Source organism: Furipterus horrens, unplaced genomic scaffold (assembly GCF_987537825.1).
Source record: "Furipterus horrens unplaced genomic scaffold, mFurHor1.1.pri manual_scaffold_10, whole genome shotgun sequence".
Taxonomy (NCBI): Eukaryota; Metazoa; Chordata; class Mammalia; order Chiroptera; family Furipteridae; genus Furipterus; species Furipterus horrens.
Genome location: NW_028327180.1, coordinates 75,565,174 through 75,590,371, shown reverse-complemented (window position 1 = coordinate 75,590,371; position 25,198 = coordinate 75,565,174). Strand labels below are relative to the sequence as shown.

The window sequence follows — 25,198 nt, the reverse complement described above, 5'->3', positions numbered from 1 at the left end:
ATCTTAGGACAATGCCAAGAACAAAATTTTCAAAATCTTTAAATCTTCCCAAAGATTCAATAAAAGCTGAAGAAGAGAATCCTTATTGCACAACGGAACACTTTTAAAACATTAAAAATTCAATCTTGGTTATTTACCTTCTCTGCGCTACAGTAAAACAGTTCATTTTATAAGACCACTTTCTCTTAACAAATGATGTATCAGTTATTCATGCAGAAGAAATCACAGGTTTTGTACACACACACACAGAGAACACACCAAAGACTAAGTTTTCTTTCAGAGTTTATTGTATATACACACACACACACTTCACAGATTTTTTTAAAAAGTCTATATACTTCACAACACAGTACAAATTAGCTACAATCTGCTAGTTACACATTAGGACATTAACATAGCCCATGATTTTTGCCCTAAAACAGGCAATTGTTACTTCAACTCTCTGAAGAGAGATTTTTCCCAGCTCATGTCACATGGCTCAGGCGTCTCCTCTTCTGGAACTCCCACTTCTGACACCGGGCCCACAAGCCCAAGCTCTAACTTGTTTCTTTCTTTTTCAGGTTCAGCTCAATGAAGGTACTCTGAGACTTCACTTTTTCATCTTCATATCCGCTTCAATAGCACAGCGGCGCCCCCTGGTGCCCCCATCCTAAATGACAGGCAGACAAAGAAAAGGAGCATGAGTGAGTTATTAAAAGGCAAGAGAAGGTGGTACAAAAATTGCTGGGGATTTGGTTTCTTGGGGGAGAGAGAAATCAGCAGAAAAATCCAGAAAATGAGGGGCATATATCTGTCTTCCCATAGTGTGGTAAATCACCTGGTAGCAGTGAGAGAACATATGGTACAGTGTATCTTGCTCCTGCTGACCACAGAGGTTGCTGGAGTTCACCTGGGGTCCCACAGAATGACTATTAATCATCCCACCCAGCCCCCAAATTATGTGCAAAGGAACAGGAAGAGTGAAAGAAAGGTGGGAGAGTCAGAAAGGGCAGTGGGAGTGGATAGTGAAACTCTTGGCTAACATACCTGTCCAGCTGTTTGTTGGTCCCTATAAGAAAGGCCTTTCCTGCAGACTGACCCTGGCACTAGTTCCCTAGCACCTCCTGACAGCTGTTTTCCATGAGATCAGGATAATCAGAAGGCTTCTTTCCATGTGCTGCTCTCTCCCTGCAGCCCAGATCCTTCCTCTTGTGCAATACTTTGCTGTCTTCAATAGATAAAAGATCCTATTAACCAGCCTTGCAACAGCCAGTCAATTGCTTGGGGATCCAGAGTCACTGTTGCAGGCCAGTAAAAAAGAACGGAGATTATAGTGTTCTGTCTGTGGTACAGGCTGAGGCCTGTAGGCAAGATGAACTAGTGAACACTTGTTGGGCCAGGCCATTTTTACACTTCTAACATGCAAGGACTCTAAAGTTTTTAGAGCTCATGAACACAAGTTGCCTTTGAGGCAACAGTAAAAACAAATATACCACCTTGCATTTGTACAACACTTCAAGTCAGTTCCATATCTGTTATCTCACATTTTATCCTCACAACATCCCTGTGAGGTAGGCTGGACAGGTACCCCATTATATTAGCTCCATCACACAGATGAGGAAAAGAGGTCTCCAAGAAATAATCTAGACAAATTAAGATCATGTGGTTTTCTATCTAGCCTGATACCCTTTCCAATTATATCATGTTTCAGTGCCCCATAATGAGTAACATAAGAGTCAGAGGGTCATTCAATTCATGGAGGAAGGAATTCATGGAGGAAGTCTTTAGACTAGCTTTACTAAGTGTATCTCTCATTCCACCCACCAACCACTACTGTCTGCAGTGGTCAACGTTATTGAGACCTTTATCTTAATTTTACTGAATGTTTGTATCAGGCATCAGTCCTGCAACTTATTAAGGAAGATTAAAAACTATGTGCTGAGTATCCATTAAGAGGAACACTTTTTAAAAACCAGCTAGTAGCTGCTGCTCCGAATATCTTCTATTTGTGAGAAGAGAATTGGCGAAAGGTGGAGTCAAGAAATAGGGAACAAGTGCATCCTAAATCCTTACCAATACCTCACTTCGCCCAGTGAACTCATTCAAAGTCCCTACCTAGCCCCAACACATACACATGCAGAAAGACAGAAATGCAGAAGAGACAGTTTCTTATTTAATGACCCAAATAAACAGAAGTTCAAGACATTGCTACAGTCTGCACATTGGATTTCCCTCTGCAACCCACCCCCCAGCAGGAGCAGAGAATCTTTGTGGCAACACCACCCCCTGCAGCCATTCAATACTTACAAAGAGAGAGAGAAGGAAGGCAGGAGAGCCCATGGGGACACTGTCCTGTTAGAGGACAAACAAACACTGATCAGGTTCCATGGAAACTCTCAGCCTTAAGCACCCCAAACCTCAGGACAAAGACACAAGCACCACACACACAAAGACAAAATTTAAAAACTCAAGAACAAGAGGAAAGAGATCTAAAAGCAATCTGGCCATTATTCCTCTGGAACAGGAACTGACGGTCCCCAACTGCTGCAAGCTAAGTCATTTCTCCCACCTTGCAAGCACTCTCCCTGAAGAATTAGTAATTTGTTTACTCAGCTCAAAATTTCACCCATGTGACTGAGCCTTCCAGTAACAGCAGGTTTCTTCTATGTACATACACCACTGGAATATCAAAGCCCAGCAACGCCAAGCGGTAACATAAGGTTCTTTGGGTGTTTCAGCCTTCTAACACTGGACAACAGCACACAAGCTCTTTTTTGGTCTCCTCACCTTCTCTGAAGCATCCTGTTTGCGGGTAGAATCTCTCCCTCGAAGACTTTTAGCACTGATCCCAGACTCAGATGTTTGCATAATCAACTGTGTGGCCAGGAATTGCTGTAGGGAGAAGAAACATAGTTGGCCCTAGAGACCTGATCCAGTAGAGAAGAATTAAAGACACCTTACGCTTTGTAAATATGACTTCATTTAGTATCCTTCTGTAATCAGCATTCAAATACTTCTTGACAGATTACAAGTTTAGCATAGTTTTAATATTTATTGTGCATTCTCAAGAATCTGAAAATGGCTGTTTTTTTATTGTTTGTTTTGCTGTAACAAAGGATCAAAATCTCCATGCTCTGAGACTGAGAAAAACAATAAAACTTATATGAACCAAAGATCATCAAACTATTTAAGTTACTTTGTCAGACCCTGCAAAGAAGATAACATCCCTGCAAGTTCAATATCCCAAAGGGTGCCTGGTAATAGAACTATAGGATAGAAATAGTTTATCTGTAATGAAATAGATTGGAGAAGAAACTATTTGTAGATTGTCTACTATGTATATACTTAACATAAAAAATACACACTCATCATTTTATAAGAATTTTATTTTAAAAACTTCAGGAAATTTGCCCAAGAAAGACAAGACTGTTCTCTCACAATTTGTTTACCAAACCAACATGAAAAAATTAACATGAATCTGGCAAGAACAAAATTTTATGTTCCTGTGTCCCTGATGGCTATTCCAAGTAAAAGCCACAGCACTCCTCCCTAACATCAGTATGAATCATTCCCTTAAGTATTTTCATTTCATCCCTGCTAAAACACTGAGGATCCTCAAAGTACCTGGATCTGCTCCAGGACATCTCGCTGCATTTCTACTGCCATGTGATAGACATCATGATCCGAGCTATTATACATTACAGCATTCTGGAACATCAACATAATGTCACGCTGAAATTCAGCTGTGCTGCGGATCAGTCCATTTTCAATGTTTTTCTTAATAGTTGACAAATCCATTGGCCTGAAAAAAAAAAAAGAACAGCGGTAAATGGCAGCAGAGAGGGGACGAGGACTCAACTGGATCCCTGAATATATTATTACCATATAGACCTCTCACAGATCCCTTCAGTCCCAGCTGCCAGGACTTAAACGCCAACATGCACTGAACCCAAAAACCAAAGTCAGTTTGTATAATAAGCATTGAGAAATGTAATAAAAGGGGTTAATTCTGTTACGACTATCATTGATGATTCACCCACTGAAATAATCAGTTTTGCAACTGGTCACCTTCATTCACATAAAAAAACATTTGCTTTAAACTTATTATCTAAAGCAGCCCTGGCTGGTGTGACTCAGTGGATTGAGTGCTGGCCTACAAACGGAACAGTTGCTGGTTCTATTCCTGGTCAGGGCACCTGCCTGGGTTGTGGGCCGGGTCCCCAGATGGGGGCGTGCAAGAGGCAACCAACTGTTTCTCTCACACACTGATGTTTCTCTCCCTCTCTTTCTCCTTCCCTTCCCCTCTTTCTAAAATATTTAAAAATAAATAAATAAACTTACTATCTAAAGCAAAAATCCACTAAGACTGGACAACTTACAATCCAGGGAAGTCAGCATCCTGAATGAATTATGGCTTACCTCTGCACAATGCTGTGATAGCCAGGTGCTATGTCATCTGTAACAGGCTGCAGAAAGACATTGGCATACCTGCCAAACAAGAATAAGGTGCAATTACTGGCTTATCGTCCAGAAGCACAGGTGAAAGAACTTGACATAAGTCGCTGAAGGTTGCAGAAGGCAATGCTTCCAGTCCCAAATAAGCCTACTCAAACTTTTTTCTAGTCACCCACAATGAGGAGGAGCAGGAGAAAATGTTCCTATTGACCGGTAAGCCCCCAACTTACCTATGATTTGCTGCAGCTCTCCATACAAGCATGATGGCTTTCTTCCAGATTTTCTGTGCCTGAATAGCTTCCTGATCCTCACTGCAGACAGAGCTAAAATAAAAGAAATATAGAAGTTCCACTAGAAATAAGTAAAAAAATTTAAAAAATAAAAAAAGTCCTAATTATTTCTTGTCAATTACAGGCATACCTTGTTTTATTGCGCTTTGCTTTACTGAGCTTCACAGATGTTACATTTTTTTACAAACTGAAGGCAAAACCCTCCACCAGCAAAAAGATTATGACTCGCTTTATTGCGATACTCAGTTTATTGTGGTGGTCTGGAACCAAAACTGCAGTATCTCCGAGGTATGCCTGTATTTGTTCCAGGCCAAGAAAGGGAAGATGAAAAAGTAAGATTAAAGAAAAGATCCTCTCCTACTTCTCACCTTCACTGCCTTGACCTCAACGAAAAAATCTCATATACTCACAACTGTGAAGAAGCAGGGCTGCTGGGGATGGAGTCTGCCAGTGTGTGGGACTGTAGCGTGGCATTGTGTATGCTAAAGCCATCATCACTCTCGCTCACAGGGGGTTCATTATCCATCTCTGACAAATAGCCTTCTCCTTGATCTTCTTCCTTAGGCTCCTCTAGGCTGGCTGCTTCACTGACTCCATCTTCCTCCTCATCCTCACCTGGGGTATCCTTAGACACAGTGTGCTCCAGTTAACAAATGCAAGCCAAGCTATCCAGCAAAGTATCATTAAACATGATCTGCCTCTTGGGTTAGATCAGTTCTAGAAAATGACCTCACAGTGTTTCCTGACTGAGCCCTCTATCACTTATACTACCATCTACTTACAGACACTGACTGATCAAGTAATTTAGAACCTGGACAAAGAATAAGACCCAGGATCTTTTAAAAGGAAGAAACAAAAAAAAGCTACTTACTTAAGACTAAGCTAAGAGGCGTTCCTTCTTTCCCCTTGCTCTTGAGAGGAACTCTGACCCTGGGTACAAAGTTATCAAAAATAGTTTTTATTTTGTGTCTCATCTGATGGAGCAAGCTCATATCGCTTTCTTTAAGACTCTTTTTGTTACTACTGCTTTAGTAAATCTAAATAGAAAATTTTGGATGATTTGCTCTGGATAGTGCATTTAATAATCTGATTTCTTGTATGTTCTCCCTGGCTCTGATATCCCTATTCATTTCAAATCACTCTAGATACATCAAAGCAAGTTTGTGCATTACATGCAAAGAAAGATCTGTGTGATGTTCCCAAACTCTTTCAGATGGGCAGCACAGGTTGCCATAGTACTCCCACTATACCTAACTGTCCCCTGCAACTGTTCCCCATGCAACTCCTTAACCAGTCTCATCTCAGAGATAAAGATGCGAGTTTACTGAAATCCATTAAAAAGGTAGTGCTATAGGGAAATCTAGTCACACACCAAGAGGAATAAAGAAAAGTCTGAAATACCTTTATCTGGCTTCCAAAAATAGTCCCTGATTCTTCTTTCAATGAGTCTGCGGAGGAGAGAAAGACTACCTGAAGATTTTTCCACCTCAGCCTTCCCCTTCCTATGGACAATAATCCCCTGCAGCTCTCCTTTCCACGCTGACCTATTCTACCTCCTCTACTTTCCCACAACCCACAATCTCTCAGAAGCCAAAGCAAATGATTTCATGTCAGTGACAGAATCAGATTTCCTGGCCTTATTATTTACCTGACATTTCAAATTTGTGCTGAGTCTCTGCCTCTAAAGGATCTTCAATGGGATTTGAGCCATGTGATGAAGACAACATGCTTTCGGGGGATGCCTGAAGATCAAAAAGAATAGATACCTTAAGTACTGGTAAATCATATAGCTTACACAATTTTATTCTTCAATGACAAGACTATAGGGAAATTATAAGTTCTATCCATGTAATTTGAATCTAATATATACCTTAACATAAATAGTATATGTATAGAACTGATCACACCTATACGCTTTACACATATCAAATATATCAGAACTCAGGAATCCAAAAGAAAAGAGAGGCCTAAACTTTCACTTTTTCCCTAGGGTATTACCCTCCATCCTCCCAGGCCCTGATCTTAAATACCTCCGTCTTCACATTCGTAAGTGGAGTCTCATCGCCTTTTCCACTGGCAACATCTGCTTCAGCAATCTCTCCAGTTGCTATACTTCTGGGTTCCTCATCTAAGTCCTGACTCCTGAGTTCCGGTGGCTCCATACATGTGGCTGGAACAACTCCAGTGACTATTTCAGCCCCAGAAATGCCTTGCTCTGGTTCTGCAGGTTCCATTTTGATCTCAACACTGGGTTCCCTCATGTCCACTAGTTCATGGATTCTTTTGTTTTCTGATTCCTCAAAATCCAGCCTCTCTTGCTTGACTGTCAACTCTGGTGCAGAGAGAGGTCCTGGTTTGTCCCGTTCCTGCTGAATAGGGTGCTCCCAGGGACCAGGCAGAGACTGAGGATCATCATTCTCTTCACAGAATGACAGTGCCGCTTCCACTGCTGCCACATCCAGCACTTCAGGATGATCATCTACCTGTCCCATAATACAAACACTGTTGAAGTCACAGAAAGAAGCCTAATTACTTCCATTCTAATTAGTGCCAAATGAGATGGCCAGAATCTGCAGTTTTTCTCTCCATCTCCTCCATGTAGTAGAAGCAACCAATGGACAGGCACCTGTCCTACCAAACCAATAACATAGCAATGGCTGGGGAGATAACTAGTACGTCAGCACCAAAGGGCTTTGGGACTACAGAGATGGAGATGGGCAGAAGCAGGAAAAGTTATTTATAAAATTGTTACTACAAGAAGCAAGGAGAGGCTGAGGAGAGAGGCCTAATGTAGGACCCATGAGAGATTCTGTAGGGCTTTGCTGAATACTTACCTTGTCCTCAATGATGGCAATGATGTCCCCAACAGTCTCAAAGTCCAGCTCTTCACCTGTGTAAGACACAGCAATATCCATCTTCTCCGCCAAATCTAAATCTTCCTTCCCATCTATGCTGGGAGCCTTTGATCCTCCAGAAGCCTCTGCTACCCCTGATCGAAAACATTCTTCTTTGATAGAATTGATGATCATGGAGATTTCACTACTATCCATGGAAACAGTCACAGTATGTGGATCCCCCACAGTCTCCATGGGAACACAGGTATCAGGCTGACTCACTAAATAATAGGAAGAGAAAAGCATCTCAGATGCTTATTTAGAACCAAGTGACCACCTTGAGATCACAATGAGGATGCAGACAGATATCAAGTACCCATACACTAAAGGTCAGAAAGTTTTCTTCTCCCCAGTTTTATCTAACAGAGAGTAGGTGAGAACACATTCTTCAGCCCGCTCCTGTGTGTACACTTAGCCTTTTCCCCCTCCAACACATAAATGCCCACCCACTTCTTCTCACATCCTTATTTTCTAAGGATAGATGGCAAATGTCCATGGAGAACAGAACAGAAACATCTGAACTAGAGCTGATGCTCTTGATCACCTTTCTCTAACTGAAGCTCAAGATGAAATTTTGGACCTAGCGGCTGCTCAGGGCATGGGCCAGGGACGCACCTGGAGCTACACTCTCAGGAGTGGAGACAGCCGGAGCAGAGGATGGTGCTGGCAGCGCAGGCATCATGACAATGGTAGCCTGGGACACAGACTCTACAGGGGGTGGCACAAGTTTAACTGGAGGCTCACTGGCAACAGTAGTGAAGGAAGCAAGAGGTGTGGTGAACTGTGTAGGACCAGCTTCTAAAAGCCGGGAAAGAGTGGGAGCACCTAACAAAGAGGTACACAAAATGAGGTAAGAGGGAAGCATATGAACAAGAAGCAATAGCCACTTTAAGACTCAACCAAGAAAATATTTAGTCTCAAAGGATGAAAACAAGTCCTGTTGAATAAGCTCATTACCTAATCCATACTTTCTCCAACCTTACTTAAGATCTTCTCCCAAGTTAGGAATGACCCAAAGCACTAAAACATACAACGTATATGAAAAATGGGTAATTTTTCCTCAGAAAAAAAAAAAATTAAAAACTGGGATGAATAAATGTCACTTCTGCTGAAATTAAGTATGCCATAAATCACTCAAATTCAACAACATTCAAATGCCAATATCTAATGTTTGTCTGGTATTTTGAAAAGGGTTTTTTTTTTTTTTGCCTCACATTTTCTACTTCATTTAATTCTCACTAGACATTTTTGTGAAGTGTATAGATTGCAATTAATAAGAGGAAACTGAGGCTCAAGAGTTAATCTATCCAAAGTCACAAAACCAGACTGTGACAGGCCTGAGACGCAAGTCCAGTTCCCTGGATACAGAACTCACCCCCTACTCTATAAGCTCAGGTAACTGATTTGCAAGCCCCCGTGAGGCAGCTTCACTATTAACTTGACTATTTCTCTCATTAATATCTATGCTGTGGTCATCCAGGACTACCAATATTTTGAAGATGAAATAAATTTAAAATCTGGGCACTATGGAGTAAAGTATTTCCAAGGTGGGGCTTCAAATCTAAGATTGACAATTGCTTAGTAACAAAGGCTGGAAACCAAGGACCATCAATACCAAGTTCAACAACTCTGAAGTAAAGCAGATAATGGAAAAGTGATGACTTACCTGAGGCAGCAGGGGAGGCTGCAACAGTGTTGGGTGTTTGCTGCATCTCCCCACCATGTAACATGGGAAGGACCCCGCCTACCTCCAGTAGGACACCTGTACTGTTCAGGTGGCCAGAAGCCACAGCCATTTCACTTTCATTGACCTACCAGGGAAGAATAGAGGTGAAGGCTACACTCAAGCTTTCCTTTACTACCACTTCCCAAAAAGCTCCAGCAGCTGACCAAACTTTACAAAACTATAAAAATTAATATCCAAAGAGAACATTTTCAGACCCAAGGGAAACTCTATAGTTTTCAAAACATATTTAACAAGAGTTCTCTGGAGAAGAAAACCAAAATAATTATGGTTTTAAATACCTCAGGACCCAAGGATACTATTAACTTACTGTGCTGGGTTTGTTTGTTTTTTCCCTTAATTAACGTTTAACTAGGAGATCTCTTTCTCTTTTGAACTTTTTTTCCATGTCATATTTTAGGTCCCAGGCACTCCCTTCCAAAGTACTAAAACACCACAGCTCTCAAACACCCACAGAAGTCTCCATACCAGTCTGGGGCTAGTAGGCAGGAGGCTGCCCTTCTTCAAGAGCTCTGACAGCAGAGGGGAGGGGGGTGGAGTTGCTTTCTGTCCAAGCATCTTTTTCTGGGGTGAATCATCTGCTACTGGGGTCATGGGGGCTTCTAAGGGTGCAGAGCCTGGAGGAAGGGTGTCAGGAATCCCAGGAATCGAGGTGACAGGGGTACTCGGCAAAGTCCCAGGGGTTACCTAAGAGACAACAGAGAACCTTTATCTGACTTCCCAAACTCTGAAAGGTTCCCTACTAATCTGGATGGGTTAGTGTATCTAACTAATATTTTATTAGTCCTGAGTGGAACTGCCCAGAAACCCCTACGCTCCTGCTCTCAGCCACAACTATTTCTCCACATTTTTTTCTTATACCTACTCAAACTCACAATAACCCAACCATTCCACCTAACTTACCTTTTATAAACTCCTTACCCACTGCCAATATTATACCAATTTACAAAGTAATTGTCGCGTATTTCAGCAGCAATTTCATAGGACTAATACACTTAGAAACAATTCCTTGACATAATCTTTTACCTATCTCTCAAAAGGTCAAAAGTCTCAATGTTCTTAGGTCCATCCTTATCTTGGCGCACAGAACAAGGTAAATTAAGTCTTTAGCATTCAGACTGAGAGAGGAAGTTGCCTCTAGGCCAAAAGTTGTTTCCTCATCACTCAGCTCTCCGCTGGCTTATTGCCCCTTTGCTGATTAATTCCTGCAGATGGCAACATACTCACCCCAGAGGTGGCCTCTTCCATAGTGGTTGCAGTCAAGTCCCCAAGTGGATAATCACTTCCTGGGGAGGCAGAATCTATAGGAGATCGAACCATCACAGTAGGTAACCTCCGAGGGGGTGTTTTTACTGCTTGACGAGCTAGAAAATATAAGAGAACAACTCCTAAGTTTTCAAGATTAAATAAAAGAAATTAGACACTACTTGGCTATTTGATAATAAAAGACAAACAGGATATAGCAATCCTAAAGCAGCATTATGAGTTTGGATCAATTAAGTTTTCTCTAACACTTCTGAGAGATAGGAAAACTTACCTAAGAGAAATTCTCACATTAAACAAATTCATTTAAGCTATTCAATTATCCCAAAGGTCCTTGGAGTAGGAAAGTGCTTTCAACACCCCTCAATATCCTCTCCTCAGCAGCTTATTAAGATGTTTTTGTTTATTTAGGATTTTATTTATTTGTAGAGAGAGGGGAAAGGAGGGAGAAAGGGAAAGAAACATCAATGTGTAGTTGCCTCTCGAGCACCCCCAACTGGGGACCTGGCCCACAACCCAGGCATGTGTCCTAACTGGGAATTGAACCAAGGACCTTTTGGTTTGCAGGCCGGCGCTCAATCCACTGAGCCACACCAGCCAGGGCAAGAGGGAAAGACCTAACTGGCTCAGTGTATGTATTCCTAGAGTAACAAGTGTTTAAATTCCTCCCCTAATCCAGTGACAAGGCTATTCTCTATCTTTTCATAAGTCTTTGACTTTTAAAACTTTAATTATGTCCAATGTCTTATTATCAAGCCTTTGCATCCTAAAAGGGCTTAAGGCCCTTTGCATAAGGCCTAGTGAGATCTGAACAGGGCTAATTTCCTAAGAGTTTCTTCTTGGACATAAAGGGGATAATTTTTATTCTAGTAAAAGATAAGATGAAAGAGAAAAGTGTGCTAGTAAATTGGAATTAGTGGATTCTATATTACAAAATAGTTTTCAACTGTTATTAGCCTGCAATGTTAAACAGTCATTAGGCTCAGCTTACCCTGATAAGCTGCATCTGTAGCCTTCCTCTTTATTTCAGCCTCCTCTTCCTCCAATTTCTTTTTCCTAAAGAGGCAATGAAAGGTTAGATCCTAGTTAGCTCTAGCTCCTTTACAGTTCATAGTGCCTCACAAGGGGATTTTTTTTTTTGCCAGGCTAGCAGTTTCTGGAGGAAAGGCCTAGAGAGGAACCTTTATCAGCAAAACAGGGAACTTTTAAAAAATATTTTATTTATTTTTAGAGAGCAGAAAAGGGAGGAAGAAAGAGGGAGAGAAACACCAATGTGCGATATAAAAATGAATCCGTTGCCTCTCGCACACCAACTGGGTAGCTGGTCTGCAACCCAGGCATGTACTCTGACCAGGAATCAAACCAGCAACCTTTCAGTTTGCGGAACAACACCCAACCCATTGAGACAGGGCCAAACAGGGAATTTTGAGTGTACTGCTTAACTACCAGTTCTTCACCCACACAAACTAGAGCCACTTTTAAGTTGGAACTAAGTTATGTTCCCACATTGAAATGTTCTATCACATTACATTCCTAGGACTCACTCTCCTTCCCTAGCTACCGTGGCACCTCTGCAGCTTTCCCCTTCCAGAATCTCTCAATCCCTCAAGTCTCAAGGAATGACAGGTGAATCAAATAAGCCAGATTACTCTACAATAACAGGGGGCAAAAAGGGAGAAAGGAGTATAAGTAGAAGAACAATATAATATAACCCACATCGCAATGTCATTACAAAGCTCGTCCAGTCTGCTGTCCATGTGCCCAGCTTGAATTAGTTCTGCATCTCTTTTCAGTCGTCTGTAGGAAGAGAGGCAGGTAGACTGTTTTTGTTTTGTTTTTTAATTATTATTTATAGAGAAAGGGATAGGAGAGAGAAAAAAGAGGGAGAGAAACATTAATCAATTGCCTCCCCCCCCCCCCCAATGTGGACCTTCCCTACAACCCAGGCAACTGTCTTGACTGGGAATGGAACCAGCAACCTTTTGGTTCACAGGCCAGCACTCAATCCACTGAGCCACACCAGTCAGGGCTAGATTGGGCCTTTTAATCTGATACTTAAAAACCTCTGACCAGTATTAAAAGTCAGTCCCTTTTGTCTCTCCCAACCATTTGACATCTCTGATAAGTACCTATATTTTTCCTGGGTTTCCTTTATCACCTTCTTAAGTTCCTCAACTCGTTCAGCAGTCAGTTTCCGAACAATGACATCTTCAACAGTTTCCACCACTTCTCCCTTTTCACCCCGTTTCCGTCTGTGGAAAATTAAAACACACACATTTAAATAAGAGAATATCTGTTTTCATCCCACTTGCTCTCTTTCAGCCTTCTCCACCACCTAACCACAGATTAACTTCTCCTATACTTTTATCACCCAGTAATATAAGTAGACATAAGCCAGACTTCCTCAGTAAACACTCTCTGCTAAAGAGATTTAGCTTAAATGCCTGGCTTTGTACTCACTTCGGGGTCTCAGTAGTTTCTAGAAGCTCGGAGTATTGAGAAGCACAATGCTATGGAAAAGAAGTGAAAATATGATGAGCAAGCTAGCAAAGGAATAACCCTTCAAAGTTTCAATATGTTAACTTTAACTAAGGTTGGGGGGGGGGGCATTAATGGTTTCTAAGACAGCAGATTACTTAGTATCAACTCAGTTCAAAATAATCAATACCAAGACATAAAAAAGGGAGTGGTCTGGCCTGCAGTTTGAGCATTTTGAATAAAGACAAGCTAACAGCCAATATGTATAGCTAATATCTACTGAGTAGTTACCATATGCAAGGCACTATGCTAAATGCTTTGTAGCTATTATCTCAACTAAATCTTCAAAACAATCCTGAAGCAACGTTTAGTTGTTTTACAAATGAGAAAACTGAAGCTCACTGTCCAAACTTTTTAAGAGGAGTCATATTAAACTCAGATCTATTTAATTCCCAAGCTTGGGCTCTGTTATGCTACAATGACAATAATAGTTTGTAAAATGAGCATACATGGATGGATTAGCGAACAGCGGACAAAGAAAAATGTATTCTTAACTATTATACTTTCCCTCTTCATGGTAGAAAAGCCTTGTGATCAAAAGGCAGGGAACCCATTTCACATCTACCTCAAAGAATGCTCTAAGAAAGCACTTGTTTGGGAACTTACTTTTTGAGAGAACCAGTCTGGAGGACGGCCAGGTTCTGCAAAGGGCTTGATTGCTCTGCTAACTGATACCCTACAAAATGAGAAAAGCCTTATTACATACCAAATGGGGGATGGGGGTGGAGGGGAGAGAAAAAAAATATGCTTGGAGTACAAACCTTGGAATAAAAAACTGTCACTGGGCAGTATACTGCAATATGTGATTATGGAAAATGACATGACTTGAAAGTCATTTAGAAGGAAAGAGTCATTGCTAAACAGTTTTCCTACGAGATATATTTCCTAGGTGAAGTGAAGGTATTAGAACCTAATAAAGTTAATAAAGTATCATTTCTGTCCATTTGGAAAAACATTTTTATGTTGATTTGGGTTTTAAGAAAATATCTGCCTTTTGAAAAGCAATTTTTAATATATTACAGACCCCAAAAAGTTCTTTTGATTCACTAATACAGCTTCTAATAATATAAGGGAATAATTTAACAAAAGCAGCAAGCACCAAGAAGCACCAGGTAGACTAGATCAGACTGATGAACAATTAGATTTTTTCTAAAATGCTTGCAAGAGATGTTTAACTTATGGCACATCCTCTCTATGATATATAAACAGATCGTAAAAATAACTTCAAAATGTATGTGAAAATATGGAATATATTTATAACATATTATTAACTAAAAAAAAAGAGAACAATTTCCTGCTATGATGCAATTATACAAACTTTTAAAACCTTGTAGATATAAAGACAAAGAAACAGGCAAAAATGAAAATATCTGGACTGAAATGGGATCAAGGAAAAGTGTAAGGGAGCTTCACCTGTGTCTGTTATTTCTTTAAGCAGAAAACGTGGCATGCCCTGGCTGCTGTGGCTCAGTGGATTAAGTGCTGGCCAGCCTGCGAACTGAAAGACTGCTGGTTCAATTCCCAGTCAGGGCACATGCCTGGGTTGTGGGCGGGTCCCCAGTTGGGGGCGTGCAAAAGGCAACTGGTCCATGCTTCTCTCACACATCAATGTTTCTCTTCCTCTGTCTCTCCATCCCTCCCTTCCCCCTCTCTAAAATTAAATTTTTCTTTTTTTAAAAAAGAAATGACAAAATATTAAGATTTGTTATGTCCAGGTACCAAGTACACAGACAACCTATATTATTCTCCACATTTCTCTATGAGGCTGAAACATTTCATAACTTTAAAATGTTTTTAAATTTTGTGTTGCGATAACTTTTTTTAAAGGAAAAGTTTACTTTAACATTGTTACATGGATAGCTACAACCAAAAAAGAAATAAAGTTTGATCTATAATTTACAGCTTACCAAAGATTTAAATATTAAAAAAAATTAAACCATGAAAGTACTAGAAGAAATGATAGAAGAATTATTTTACATCTCAGACTACGGAAGAAGTTTCGACATATGACACAATGGATTCAGAAGCTGTAAAAGAGAATTATTAATAAACATTTAAAAAGTCTTAATTTAAAAATATCACCATTAGAAAGCCAAATGGTATGCTGGTTTCAAAAACTGCATCTCACACCTCGAATAGCTAATCTCCCCAATATATAAGTAGCCCCGGAAATAAAAAGAACTGATAATCAAATAGAAAAACCAGTTTATAGAAAAGGAAATAGAATTGACTTTTAACACATGAAAATATTCAGCCTCAATCATCATAGGATAAATGAAAATGCACATGCCTGGGTTGCAGCCCAGGTCCCTGGTTGGGCGCAGATCAGAGGCAACCACACACTACTGTTTCTCTCCCTCTTTCTCCCTCCCTTCTCCTCTCTCTAAACAAATAAATATTTTTAAAACTAAATGTGTAAAAAGAGAAAGGAATAAGAGATCTTCATAGATATACAATGATCTGTAAAATATAACACTAAAATAATTGAGGTTAAAAAAACACTACTATGTATAGTATATAACCATTTGAGTTTAAAAAGAATGGAAAAAACTCCTTTAATTTTTTTCTTGTCTGGGAAGTTCTTTATCTGTCCATCAATTCTAAATGATAGCTTTGTGGGGTATAGTAACCCTAGTTGTATGTCCTTGCTTTTCATCACTTTGAATAATTTCTTGCCAATCCCTTCTAGCCTCCAAGGTTTCTTTTCAGAAATCAACTGATAGTCTTCTGGGAGCTCCCTTGTAGGTAACTAACTTCTTTTCGCTTGCTGCTTTTAAGGTTCTCTCTTTGTCATTAACCACTAGCATTTTAATTATGATGTGTCTTGGTGTGGTCCTCTTTGGGTCCATCTTGTTTGGGACTCTGCACTTCCTGGACTTGTATGTCTATTTCTTTCACCAAGTTAGGGAAGTTTTCTTTCATTATTTCTTCAAATAGGTTTCCAATTTCTTGCACACTCTCTCTTCTCCTTCCAGCATCCCTATGATGTGAATGTTGGTATGCTTGAAGGTGTTCCAGAAGCTCCTTACCCTATCCTCATTTTTTTGGATTCTTTTTTCTTCCTGCTGTTCTGATTGGCTGCTTTTTGCTTCCTTATATTCTAAATCGCTGATTTGATTCTCAGCTTCATCATCACTAAACCAGTATTATATGAAATGTTAAAGTCACAGGGAAAAATAGGGGAAGCGAAGAATAATATAGGAAAGGGTGAAGCCAAAGAACTTATATGCATGATCCGTGGACACGAACTAAGGAGGTTGGGATTGCTGGAGGGAAGGTGGGTACTGGGCAGAGGGGAGCAAAGGGGAAAAAAATTGGAACTACTGTAACAACATAATCAATAAAATACACTAAAAAAAAGGGGGGGGCCACGGGGAGGTAAAGTACAGCATAAGGAATAGAGTAGCCAAATAATATATGCATGCATGACCCATGGACAACGGTGCAGGGATTGCTGGGGGGCAGGGTAGGTTCAAGGGACGGGGGACAAACTAGGACAACTGTAATAGCATAAACAATAAAATATAATTTTAAAAAATAGCCCTGACTAGTATGGCTCAGCAGATTGAGCACTGGCCTGCAAACCAGAGGGATGTCAGTTCAATATGCAGTCAGTGCACATGTCTGGATTGCAGGTCAGGTCCCCAGTTGGGGGTACATGAGAGGTAACCAAACATTGATGTTTCTATCCCTCTCTTTCTCCTTCCCTTTCCTTCTCTTTAAAAATAAACAAAATCTTAAAAAATAATAATAACAAAAAGGACAGGGAAAAAGAAAACATATATTTTCTCACATACACAAAACTGATGCTGGAGAAATGCACAAAAAACTCCTAACACTGGGTGATGAGGTACAGTGACAGAAAAAAGACACTGTACCATTGTGTATTTTGAACTTTATGTATTAGTACTTCCTCAAAAAATAAATACAATTTAAAATTTCAAAGTATATTAATACTAATTTTCTAATAAAAATGTGAGAAAATATAAAGATTGGATTGTATTCCAAACCATTTTACTTAGTGATTTGTTTAAAAATGAGCCCTGGTCCAGTGCTCAGTTGGTTGGAGCATCTTCCCATACATCAAAAATGTTGCAAGTTCCATCCCTGGTAGGGGGACATGCAGGAGGTAACCGACTGATGTTTTTCTTTCTTTCTCTCCCCCCCACCACCAAAATCAATATACATATCCTTTCTTGAGGATTAAAAAAAAAATGACTTTAATTTATATTTAAAGATTTTACTTATTTAGAGAGGAGAGGGAGAGAGAAAGAGAGGGAGAGAAACATCAATGTGTGATCAATTGGCTACCTCTTACGTGTCCCCAACTGGAGACTTGACCTGCAACCCAGGCATGTGCCCTGATCAGCAATCAAACAGGCCACGTTTCGGTTTGTAAGACAATGCCCAACCCACTGAGCTACACTAGTCAGGGCTGAATTATATTTAAGTTCAACATGAGATGTGTCAAATTAATGTGGCTCATTTTGTCTTGGGGTTTACCATTTAATTTGATTCAAGAACAGCTGCTACGTAGAATACTCCATGTACATCTTCGAAAAGTTATTTTTAAAATAGCCCTGGCTGGTGTGGCTCAGTGCACTGAGTGCTGGCCTGCAAACCAAAAGGTTACAGGTTCAATTCTGGTCATGGCACATGCCTGGGTTGCAGGCCAGGTGCCAAGTTGGAGGTGTGCAAGAAGCAACTGATCAATGTATCTCTCTCACATCAATGTTTCTCTCCCTCCGTTCCCCTCTAAAAATAAATAAATTTTTTAAAGTAATAAAATAAATCAAGTTGTAGAAATGCTAAGTGTGACAAGTAATGGTGCTTTTGTAAACTCACTTGAAGGGTTAAAGTAATAGAGACATACCATATAAACACCAACATGTATAGTAAGTAATTTTAAGGCTTAAGGCAATTTAAAAGTGTCCTTGGATCTTGAGGGAAGAGGAGAAAAAAAGAGGTATGTCAAAAATGAAAAAGTGGCCCCTGGCTGGGTAGCTCAGTTGGTTACAGCATTGTTCTGCCTGATACACTAGGTTGCCGATTTGATCTCTGGTCAGGGCACATACAAGAATCAACCAATAAATGCATAAATAAGTGGAACAACAAACTGATGTTTCTCCCTCACTCCCTCCCTTGCTCTTGTCTGTACAATCAATAACATAAAATTTTTTTGAAAAAGTGTATGTTCTGGTAGCAAAAGATTGGAAACCACAGTCCTATCTGCACTTAAAAAGAAATAGTGCAGTGCATGACAATTTAATAAAAGAAGAGTCTTCCAAAAAATACTAGGTACTGGAAAGAATTGATAACTACATGCAAAAGAGACCCCTGCCTTAGAATATAAACAAAATTACCTCAAGATCGATCCAAAAACTAAAAGTGTAGAGCTAAAACTATAAAGCTCTTAGAAGAAAACATAAACATAAATGGTCTCTTAGCTATGACACCAAAAATACAAGCAACAGAAGGAAAAAAATAAACTGGACATATCAAAATAAAAAACTTTTATGCTGTAAATGATACCAGTCAAAAATGTGAAAAGACAATACACAAAAGAGGAGAAATATTTGAAAGTTATCTGATAAGAGATCTGTGTCCAGAATATATAAAGAATTTAATAGTAATAAAAATAAGTAATCCAAAGGATCTGAACACACATTTCTCCAAAGTAGATAAACAAATGTTAACAAGCATGTGAAAAATGTTCAACAACATTAGGCATGAGGGATATGCAAATATAAACCACAATGAGATAGCATTTCATATCCACTAGTACAGCTATAATAAAAGACAGTAAGTATTGTTGAACCAACAGAAATTTGGGCCCTCCTTTATTGCTGGTGAGAATATAAAATGGTGGGGCAACTGTTAAAAATAGCTTTGCAGTTCCTCAAAACGTTAAACATTGAGTTACCACATCACCAAGCAATTCCACCCTTTTAAGAGAACTGAAAACAAATGTCAACACTAAGCTTTGTACACAAATGTTCACAGCAGCATTAATTATAAGTCAAAAAAAGTGGAAACAACACGAATGTTCATCCACTAATTAATGAATGAACAAAATGTGCCATACCCACACAGTTACTTAGTCGTAAAAAGGAATAAAATACCGACACATGGTACAATATGAACCTTTAAAGGATTATGCCAAGTGAAAAAATCCAGCCACAGGAAGTCACAAATTATTATTTCATTTATATGAAATGTCAAAAAGAGGGAATCTATAGAAACAGAAAGTGGATGAGTTTGGGGGTGAAGTGGAGAAGAAATTGTAGAATGACTGATAGTTGCACAACTCAATATACGAAATTCTGTGAACACACTGAGTTCATTTTATGGTATGTAAATCATATCTCAATAAAACTTTAAAAAAATACTGCTTACAGGTCAGTATGATTAACTATAAGAATCACTAATGTAAAAACAAACAAACAAAAAATTCAGCAGTTTTGAAGACCCAAGAAACCAGAGATCCTAGATTCCTTACCAATTTTGATCTCCACTCCTCATGACAGAAGACGCTAAACACAGCTTCTCACGGATGGACCATGGTTCAGTGGGGCCAGTACTCAACAGCTTGTGTTCTGAAAGGAGTGAAGGTTTCGAGCAACCACTGAGTCACTGGTTCTAAGCACCAGAGGAAGGACTAAAAGCCTAATACAAAACATCCCCACTTGTAAAAACAAAGTGAGCTACTATCACCAAATCTTGACTTTCACCTCAACAGTAAAATATCACCACTGGGTGGGTGGTATCTATTCATTGCGTGAGAACTGCACTGAGTATCTAGCAAAATACTTTATTTCTTCATGACTACCTATCCTGCTTTATAAAAAAATAAGAGAATGTCAGATTAAAATAAAGCAGTTCTCCCGACCAGTCAGTCCAGTTATAAAAATACACACTTTCTCCAAATTGGAACTCCCGGGCTTATTTCCCAGGATTCCGAGCAGCCACCGCCCCCTATTGCCCGCCTCCTTCTTAGCATAAACTTGTTTATTGCTTTCAGTAACCCCCACCCACTTTGAGTTGTCGGGCCTAAAAAGACTTTTTCAGTCCATGAAAGTGAGGAAAATGTCTGAGACGCAAGAACCGCAATTTCCGCAGTGGCAGAAAAAGCTCACGGTTAAAATATGCCACTTCTCCGTGAGGGAAAATACGGGACCACAAACGGTCAGAATGTGAATGGCTCTCTGAGAAGCCGGTCACTCGGTAGGGCTCACTTGTCTGCTTCTTCACGCCCAAGTCTGTAGAGCACTTTTATCGCTCACCCCGCACAGCTCCCAAACATACAAGGTTCGCTGAATTGCTACTCTCAAATCTCCGTAGGCTCCCTCGGACACAAGACCCTACACTTCTCGATCCGCAAACACTGGCCTTCAACAACGCCGTCGAGTTAAAAGTCTCTGAAGACCCTGACCTCTCAGGCAAATCATTGCTCAAACGCCCTAAGCGTGTGGCAGAACTCTGGTGCTGTCACACGTTTAGGAACTACAAAGGCTTTCCATGCAAAAGGACTGGAAATACTTACTGCCCGTTCCTGTCGCCATCTTGGCCCCGTAGTCTCCAACCCCCGAGGGAAGACCGCTCGGTAGGGCCGGAACCCGGGGAACTCTGGGAAGTAGTCTGGGCGTTTGTTCACGGTGCCTCATGGGAAATGTAGTGTTCTCTCCAAGACGAATAAGCGCCCTAAACCAGTTACCTTTTCTGCTCCTGGGACGGAACGTGCTAAAGAAGGACAAAGGATGGCGCTGAAGCCTGAGGAGTTCCTTGAAAATAAATGCTGTGTTCAAGAAAAAGTGTTAAGCGGAAAAAATTCTACGGTACATACTCAACTCCAAACTCCAGCAGTTGGTAACCCGGATCCACATTGGAGTGGAGAGGTCAAACCGGAACAAACCGTTTCCAGTCGCACCGTCCCCCTTCCCTTGCACTGATTGGTTGCTGCAGGCTTCTCTATCTGATTGGCGGAACGAACGCCGCGCGTAATTTAAAACATTTTATCAGTAACAAAGGTGCACTTCGCGGGCGGAGTTGTGCTCTCTAAAGGCCCAAGTTACGGTTCGCCCGCGGAGTCTGAGTGGGCCGGTACCAGAGGAGAAATAAGTGCCGCGTCTTCGGGTGAGTATGCGGCTGTTCTGGAACCCAGCTGGGGTACCAGCTCTTTTCTTCGAGGAATAGGCTGTCAGAAAGCGGAGCTGCTGCCATCATTTTTTTCTTAATACGTATCTCTGTCCTCACTGTGGGCCTGGGGGTGAGGTTGGGCTACTGACACCACCTCTACATCACCAGTGACCTTCAGCTTTTTGAGCCGGATATCTCTTCATTCCAGTTCGCGGTCAGAAATGCCGCCTCAAACTGGTTTAAATGATTAACTCCTCTAAACCCCTTCGCCTCTGCTGGTCGTTGAAGGGAGAAGGGAAGTAGGAATTCAGGCAGCGAGACTAAAGTGTCCTTGGGTAAGGGAATTGTTGTCTAGAATCTGCACCCCCTTCTGTCCTTAAGGCTCTTCTCTCTACTTACTTTTGTCTCTTTTTAGACGTAAGCTGCCCCGGCTGTTATGTCTCAAGGTATCCTTTCCCCACCAGCCGGCTTGCTGTCCGATGAGGAGGTCGTAGTCTCCCCCATGTTTGAGTCCACAGCTGCAGATTTGGGGTCTGTGGTTCGCAAGGACCTGCTGTCAGATTGCTCTGTCATCTCCACCTCCCTGGAGGACAAACAGCAGGTAAAGGAGTTGGCAAATGGTGGGAGCAGAAAGTTGATATCCTCAGCCTACAGAGTAATTCAAAGTTAAGAGCATGACAAGTAAAAAAATAAAATAAAAGGGTGTGTGTTCATAAGAACTATAGTTTGCATTGCATTAATAAAATACCTTCGAGTGTATGCATACTATCAGTGAATCCTATGAAGGAAGGGTAATAGTAATCCTTCACCCTGAGGCCCAGAGGCTTAAAGAATTTGCACAAGATTCGGTCGGCAGCCGTCCGTCTCGAGAGACGATGGTGTAGCTTCTTAAGAGTCTATCTGCACCGCCGAGAATGGCTGTGCAGTCCAACCCGGGAGTGACACGGTATCTGTCTCCTCCTGTGTTGAATCGACATCTTGCGATGACGCTGGAGTGTCCTCTCCAGTGAAGCTGAAGCTACAGAGCCTGGGCAGGGTGATATGGAGGGTCTGCTGTTGCCCATGCAGCAGACCCCCCCTCTCTTCGCAGCTGAAGGGTCCAAGGGAAAGACGGAGTCAATACAGCCTGGCTTCAGGTGCGCCGCAGGAGTTGCCGGTGTTGACTACAACGTCAAACCGCCTTAGGGACTCCGGCTCCGGATTTTCTGTCGGGGTTTACTCCCTTAGCCTTTCCCCTGAAGAGGTATGCCGCAAGGCAGCGGAGGTTTTTTGGAGTCAGAGTTTTCCTTCTCTGATGTGCCCTGACTGGAAGATCGAACCAGCGACACTTAGCTCGCAGGCCGACGCTCAATCCACTGAGCCAAACCAGCCAGGGACTTGCACAAGATTATACTACCATTAAGTAGGTAGAATGTACATTTCAGTTTTAATATCAACCATAGCTTCCATTTATGGAGCCTATCTTTCTGCTAGGCTCGGGTTTCTCACTGATATTCAGGACCAGAAAATTCTTTGTTATATGGGTGTGTCCTGTGCATTGTAAGATGTTTAGCAGCATTTCTGGCCTTTACCCACTAAATGTTAGTAGCACCTTCCCACCATGACAACCTAGAAACCTTTCTTGACACTAACTGTTCCTTGGGAGGGAAATGGCCCTGGCTGAGAACAGTCTACAAAAGTCTCCTCTTTTTTTTTTTTTTTTTGAGATTGCATTTATTAAAGCTGGGGACAGTGAAATAAGGGAGATGGGTTCAGGGTATTAGCCCAGGATGAGCTGATTGCTCCCATGGTTGCAAGTCTCATGGGTCCTTTTAGAGTTTAGGAGATGGATGCCTGTAGAGGAAGTAGGGGGAGAGGGGAAAGGCACAGGCGTGCTTCTGGGAGAGATAGTGCGAGTATCAGAAGCCTCCTCTTTTAAAGAGAAAGTTTTATCAGAGCAGGAGCCATAATAGGGAAATCTCTAAATAACTATTGAAAGAATGAGGTGGGCACTATTATTAACCCTAGTCTGCTGTTGAGGAAAGTGAGGCAAAGAGAATTTAAAGAACTTGTTCAAGGACTCATAGTTACCAAATGATGGAATTGGGATTTAAATTCAGGTGTGTCTGCCTTCAAGGCACTTAACTATATCAAATGCTGATTTTCATATCAGTCAACCAGATCTAACTCTGGGTGTGGCAAGCCAGGGTTGCAGGATACTGAAGAGACAGGGAAGATGATAAAATACTGAAAAAGTCCATGTGAGTTGGAATGATTATGGAACCAAAGAGCAGCTGCAGAGACATTTGAGGTAGAATGCAGGTAGTGTTAGCATGACTCCCAGGAACTGTACTATGCTTGCCCATCTGCTCAGATAACTGCTGAGATCTGTAGTTCCAGCCTGGATTTTTGCCACAGGTTCCATCTGAGGATAGCACGGAGAAGGTGAAAGTATACCTGAGGGTCAGGCCCTTGTTGTCTTCAGAGTTGGAACGGCATGAGAATCAGGTGAGTTTCTGAGGAGGAAGGATTCAAGATGGGAATGATGCAGTGCAGAAGAGGTTTTCAGGGGTGTTTCCTTCTGTGTCAACTGTGTTTTCCCTTCTCAGGGTTGTGTCCATATTGAGAATGTGGAGACCCTTGTTCTACAGGCACCCAAAGACTCTTTTGCCCAGAAGAGCAATGAGCGGGGAATTGGCCAAGCCACACACAGATTCACCTTTTCCCAGGTATGGAGGTACTGGTATGTGAACAAGGGACCAACGTGTAGGGGCAACTTTATACCCTCTTTAGAGGGAAAGCTTTTTACTTGATGAGTTTCTTATACAGGTGTACTTTTACAGGTGTGAGTAATGAAACACGGGGTTTACTCTTGTATTATTACTTATTAGTTAGTGTGTTATTTTCCGTATGAACAACTGTAAACCTACATTTTCCCTCACCCTATGTATGTGCATGCCTACAATTTTGGGACCCTTGTTATGAGTTAGTGTGTAAAGTAGTTTACGTGCATTAATTCCCAACAACTCTATTATAATTATTACTGCCCCTGTTTTCCTGACAAGGATACTGTGGCTCATTGAAGGTAATGTTGATGAAGCTATTCAGTGGTAGAGCTGGCACTTGACTCTAGATCCATCCATCTCCAAAGACCATGCTTATGACTACTATGTTGCCCTACTGTGTATGCAACATTGGACTTAATGGATAGCATTCCTTAGGGATTTGTTAATCTGGATGAAAGATGGACTGGCAGAGAGTGGTTGAGTCCTCGGTGTTTAGGGAGCAGCTGGCAGCACTGTAGGAAGAAGCTGCTTGAGTATTGTCCAGAGCTAACCACCCAGGAAGAGGTGCATCAGCTATCTCTGCACAGAAAGCAAGTGGGAGATGAAGGATGGGCCTCTGAGAAAATGGGTCTGTCTCTAGATCTTTGGGCCAGAAGTGGGACAAGCATCTTTCTTCAACCTGACTGTGAAGGAGATGGTAAAAGATGTACTCAAAGGACAGAACTGGCTTATCTACACATATGGAGTCACCAATTCAGGGAAAACCCACACAATTCAAGGTAAGTAGTAGGCCTCACAGGATTGATGATTGGCCTGTAATGGTATTGTCTTTGCCTTTTGATGCTCTCCACTGGAGGAAAAAGGCACTTGCCTCAGGTATCCATCTTTCATGTTCCTCCAGGTACTATCAAAGATGGAGGGATCCTGCCCCGATCCCTGGCTCTGATCTTCAGTAGTCTGCAAGGCCAACTTCATCCCATACCTGATCTGAAGCCCTTGCTCTCTAATGAGGTAATCTGGCTTGACAGCAAGCAGATCCAGCAGGAGGAAATGAAGAAACTGGTCCTGCTAAATGGAGGCCTCCAAGAGGTAAAGTGTTGGTGTCCACAGACATGGGGAAAGGGGGTCAAATCT

At 41.3% G+C, this 25,198-nt stretch overlaps 2 protein-coding genes across 6 annotated transcripts in view; one reads left to right on the top strand and one right to left on the bottom strand.

Moving 5' to 3' along the window:
* Window positions 1-265: 265 nt before the first annotated feature.
* On the bottom strand, window positions 266-20,785 carry BRD8 (bromodomain containing 8). 5 transcript variants are annotated; one of them, XM_090288268.1, is made up of 22 exons: window positions 20,707-20,785; window positions 19,663-19,759; window positions 13,770-13,839; window positions 13,086-13,135; window positions 12,755-12,877; window positions 12,342-12,422; window positions 11,617-11,681; window positions 10,590-10,726; window positions 9,831-10,049; window positions 9,285-9,429; window positions 8,234-8,443; window positions 7,559-7,839; window positions 6,755-7,207; window positions 6,373-6,466; window positions 6,126-6,172; window positions 5,135-5,349; window positions 4,665-4,757; window positions 4,399-4,467; window positions 3,604-3,781; window positions 2,767-2,871; window positions 2,287-2,331; window positions 266-649 (listed from the first exon to the last, which is right to left on the bottom strand). In XM_090288268.1, exons 1-22 carry the CDS (start codon window positions 20,723-20,725, stop codon window positions 590-592), a joined length of 2,856 nt encoding a protein of 951 aa, XP_090144394.1. In that variant the 5' UTR covers window positions 20,726-20,785; the 3' UTR covers window positions 266-589. The 5 variants fall into 5 exon arrangements, with proteins under 5 accessions (XP_090144394.1, XP_090144395.1, XP_090144396.1 ...); XM_090288269.1 differs by lacking the exon at window positions 2,287-2,331; XM_090288270.1 differs by lacking the exon at window positions 8,234-8,443.
* Window positions 20,786-21,174: 389 nt separating this feature from the next.
* KIF20A (kinesin family member 20A) overlaps window positions 21,175-25,198 on the top strand; it is a 9,497-nt gene continuing 5,473 nt past the window's right edge. Inside the window, exons 1-6 of the mRNA XM_090288265.1 lie at window positions 21,175-21,296; window positions 21,715-21,900; window positions 23,697-23,786; window positions 23,888-24,007; window positions 24,705-24,843; window positions 24,966-25,153. Of these exons, the coding sequence (XP_090144391.1) occupies window positions 21,736-21,900; window positions 23,697-23,786; window positions 23,888-24,007; window positions 24,705-24,843; window positions 24,966-25,153 (702 nt within the window). The 5' untranslated portion in view covers window positions 21,175-21,296; window positions 21,715-21,735. The remainder of the gene's footprint in view (window positions 21,297-21,714; window positions 21,901-23,696; window positions 23,787-23,887; window positions 24,008-24,704; window positions 24,844-24,965; window positions 25,154-25,198) is intronic.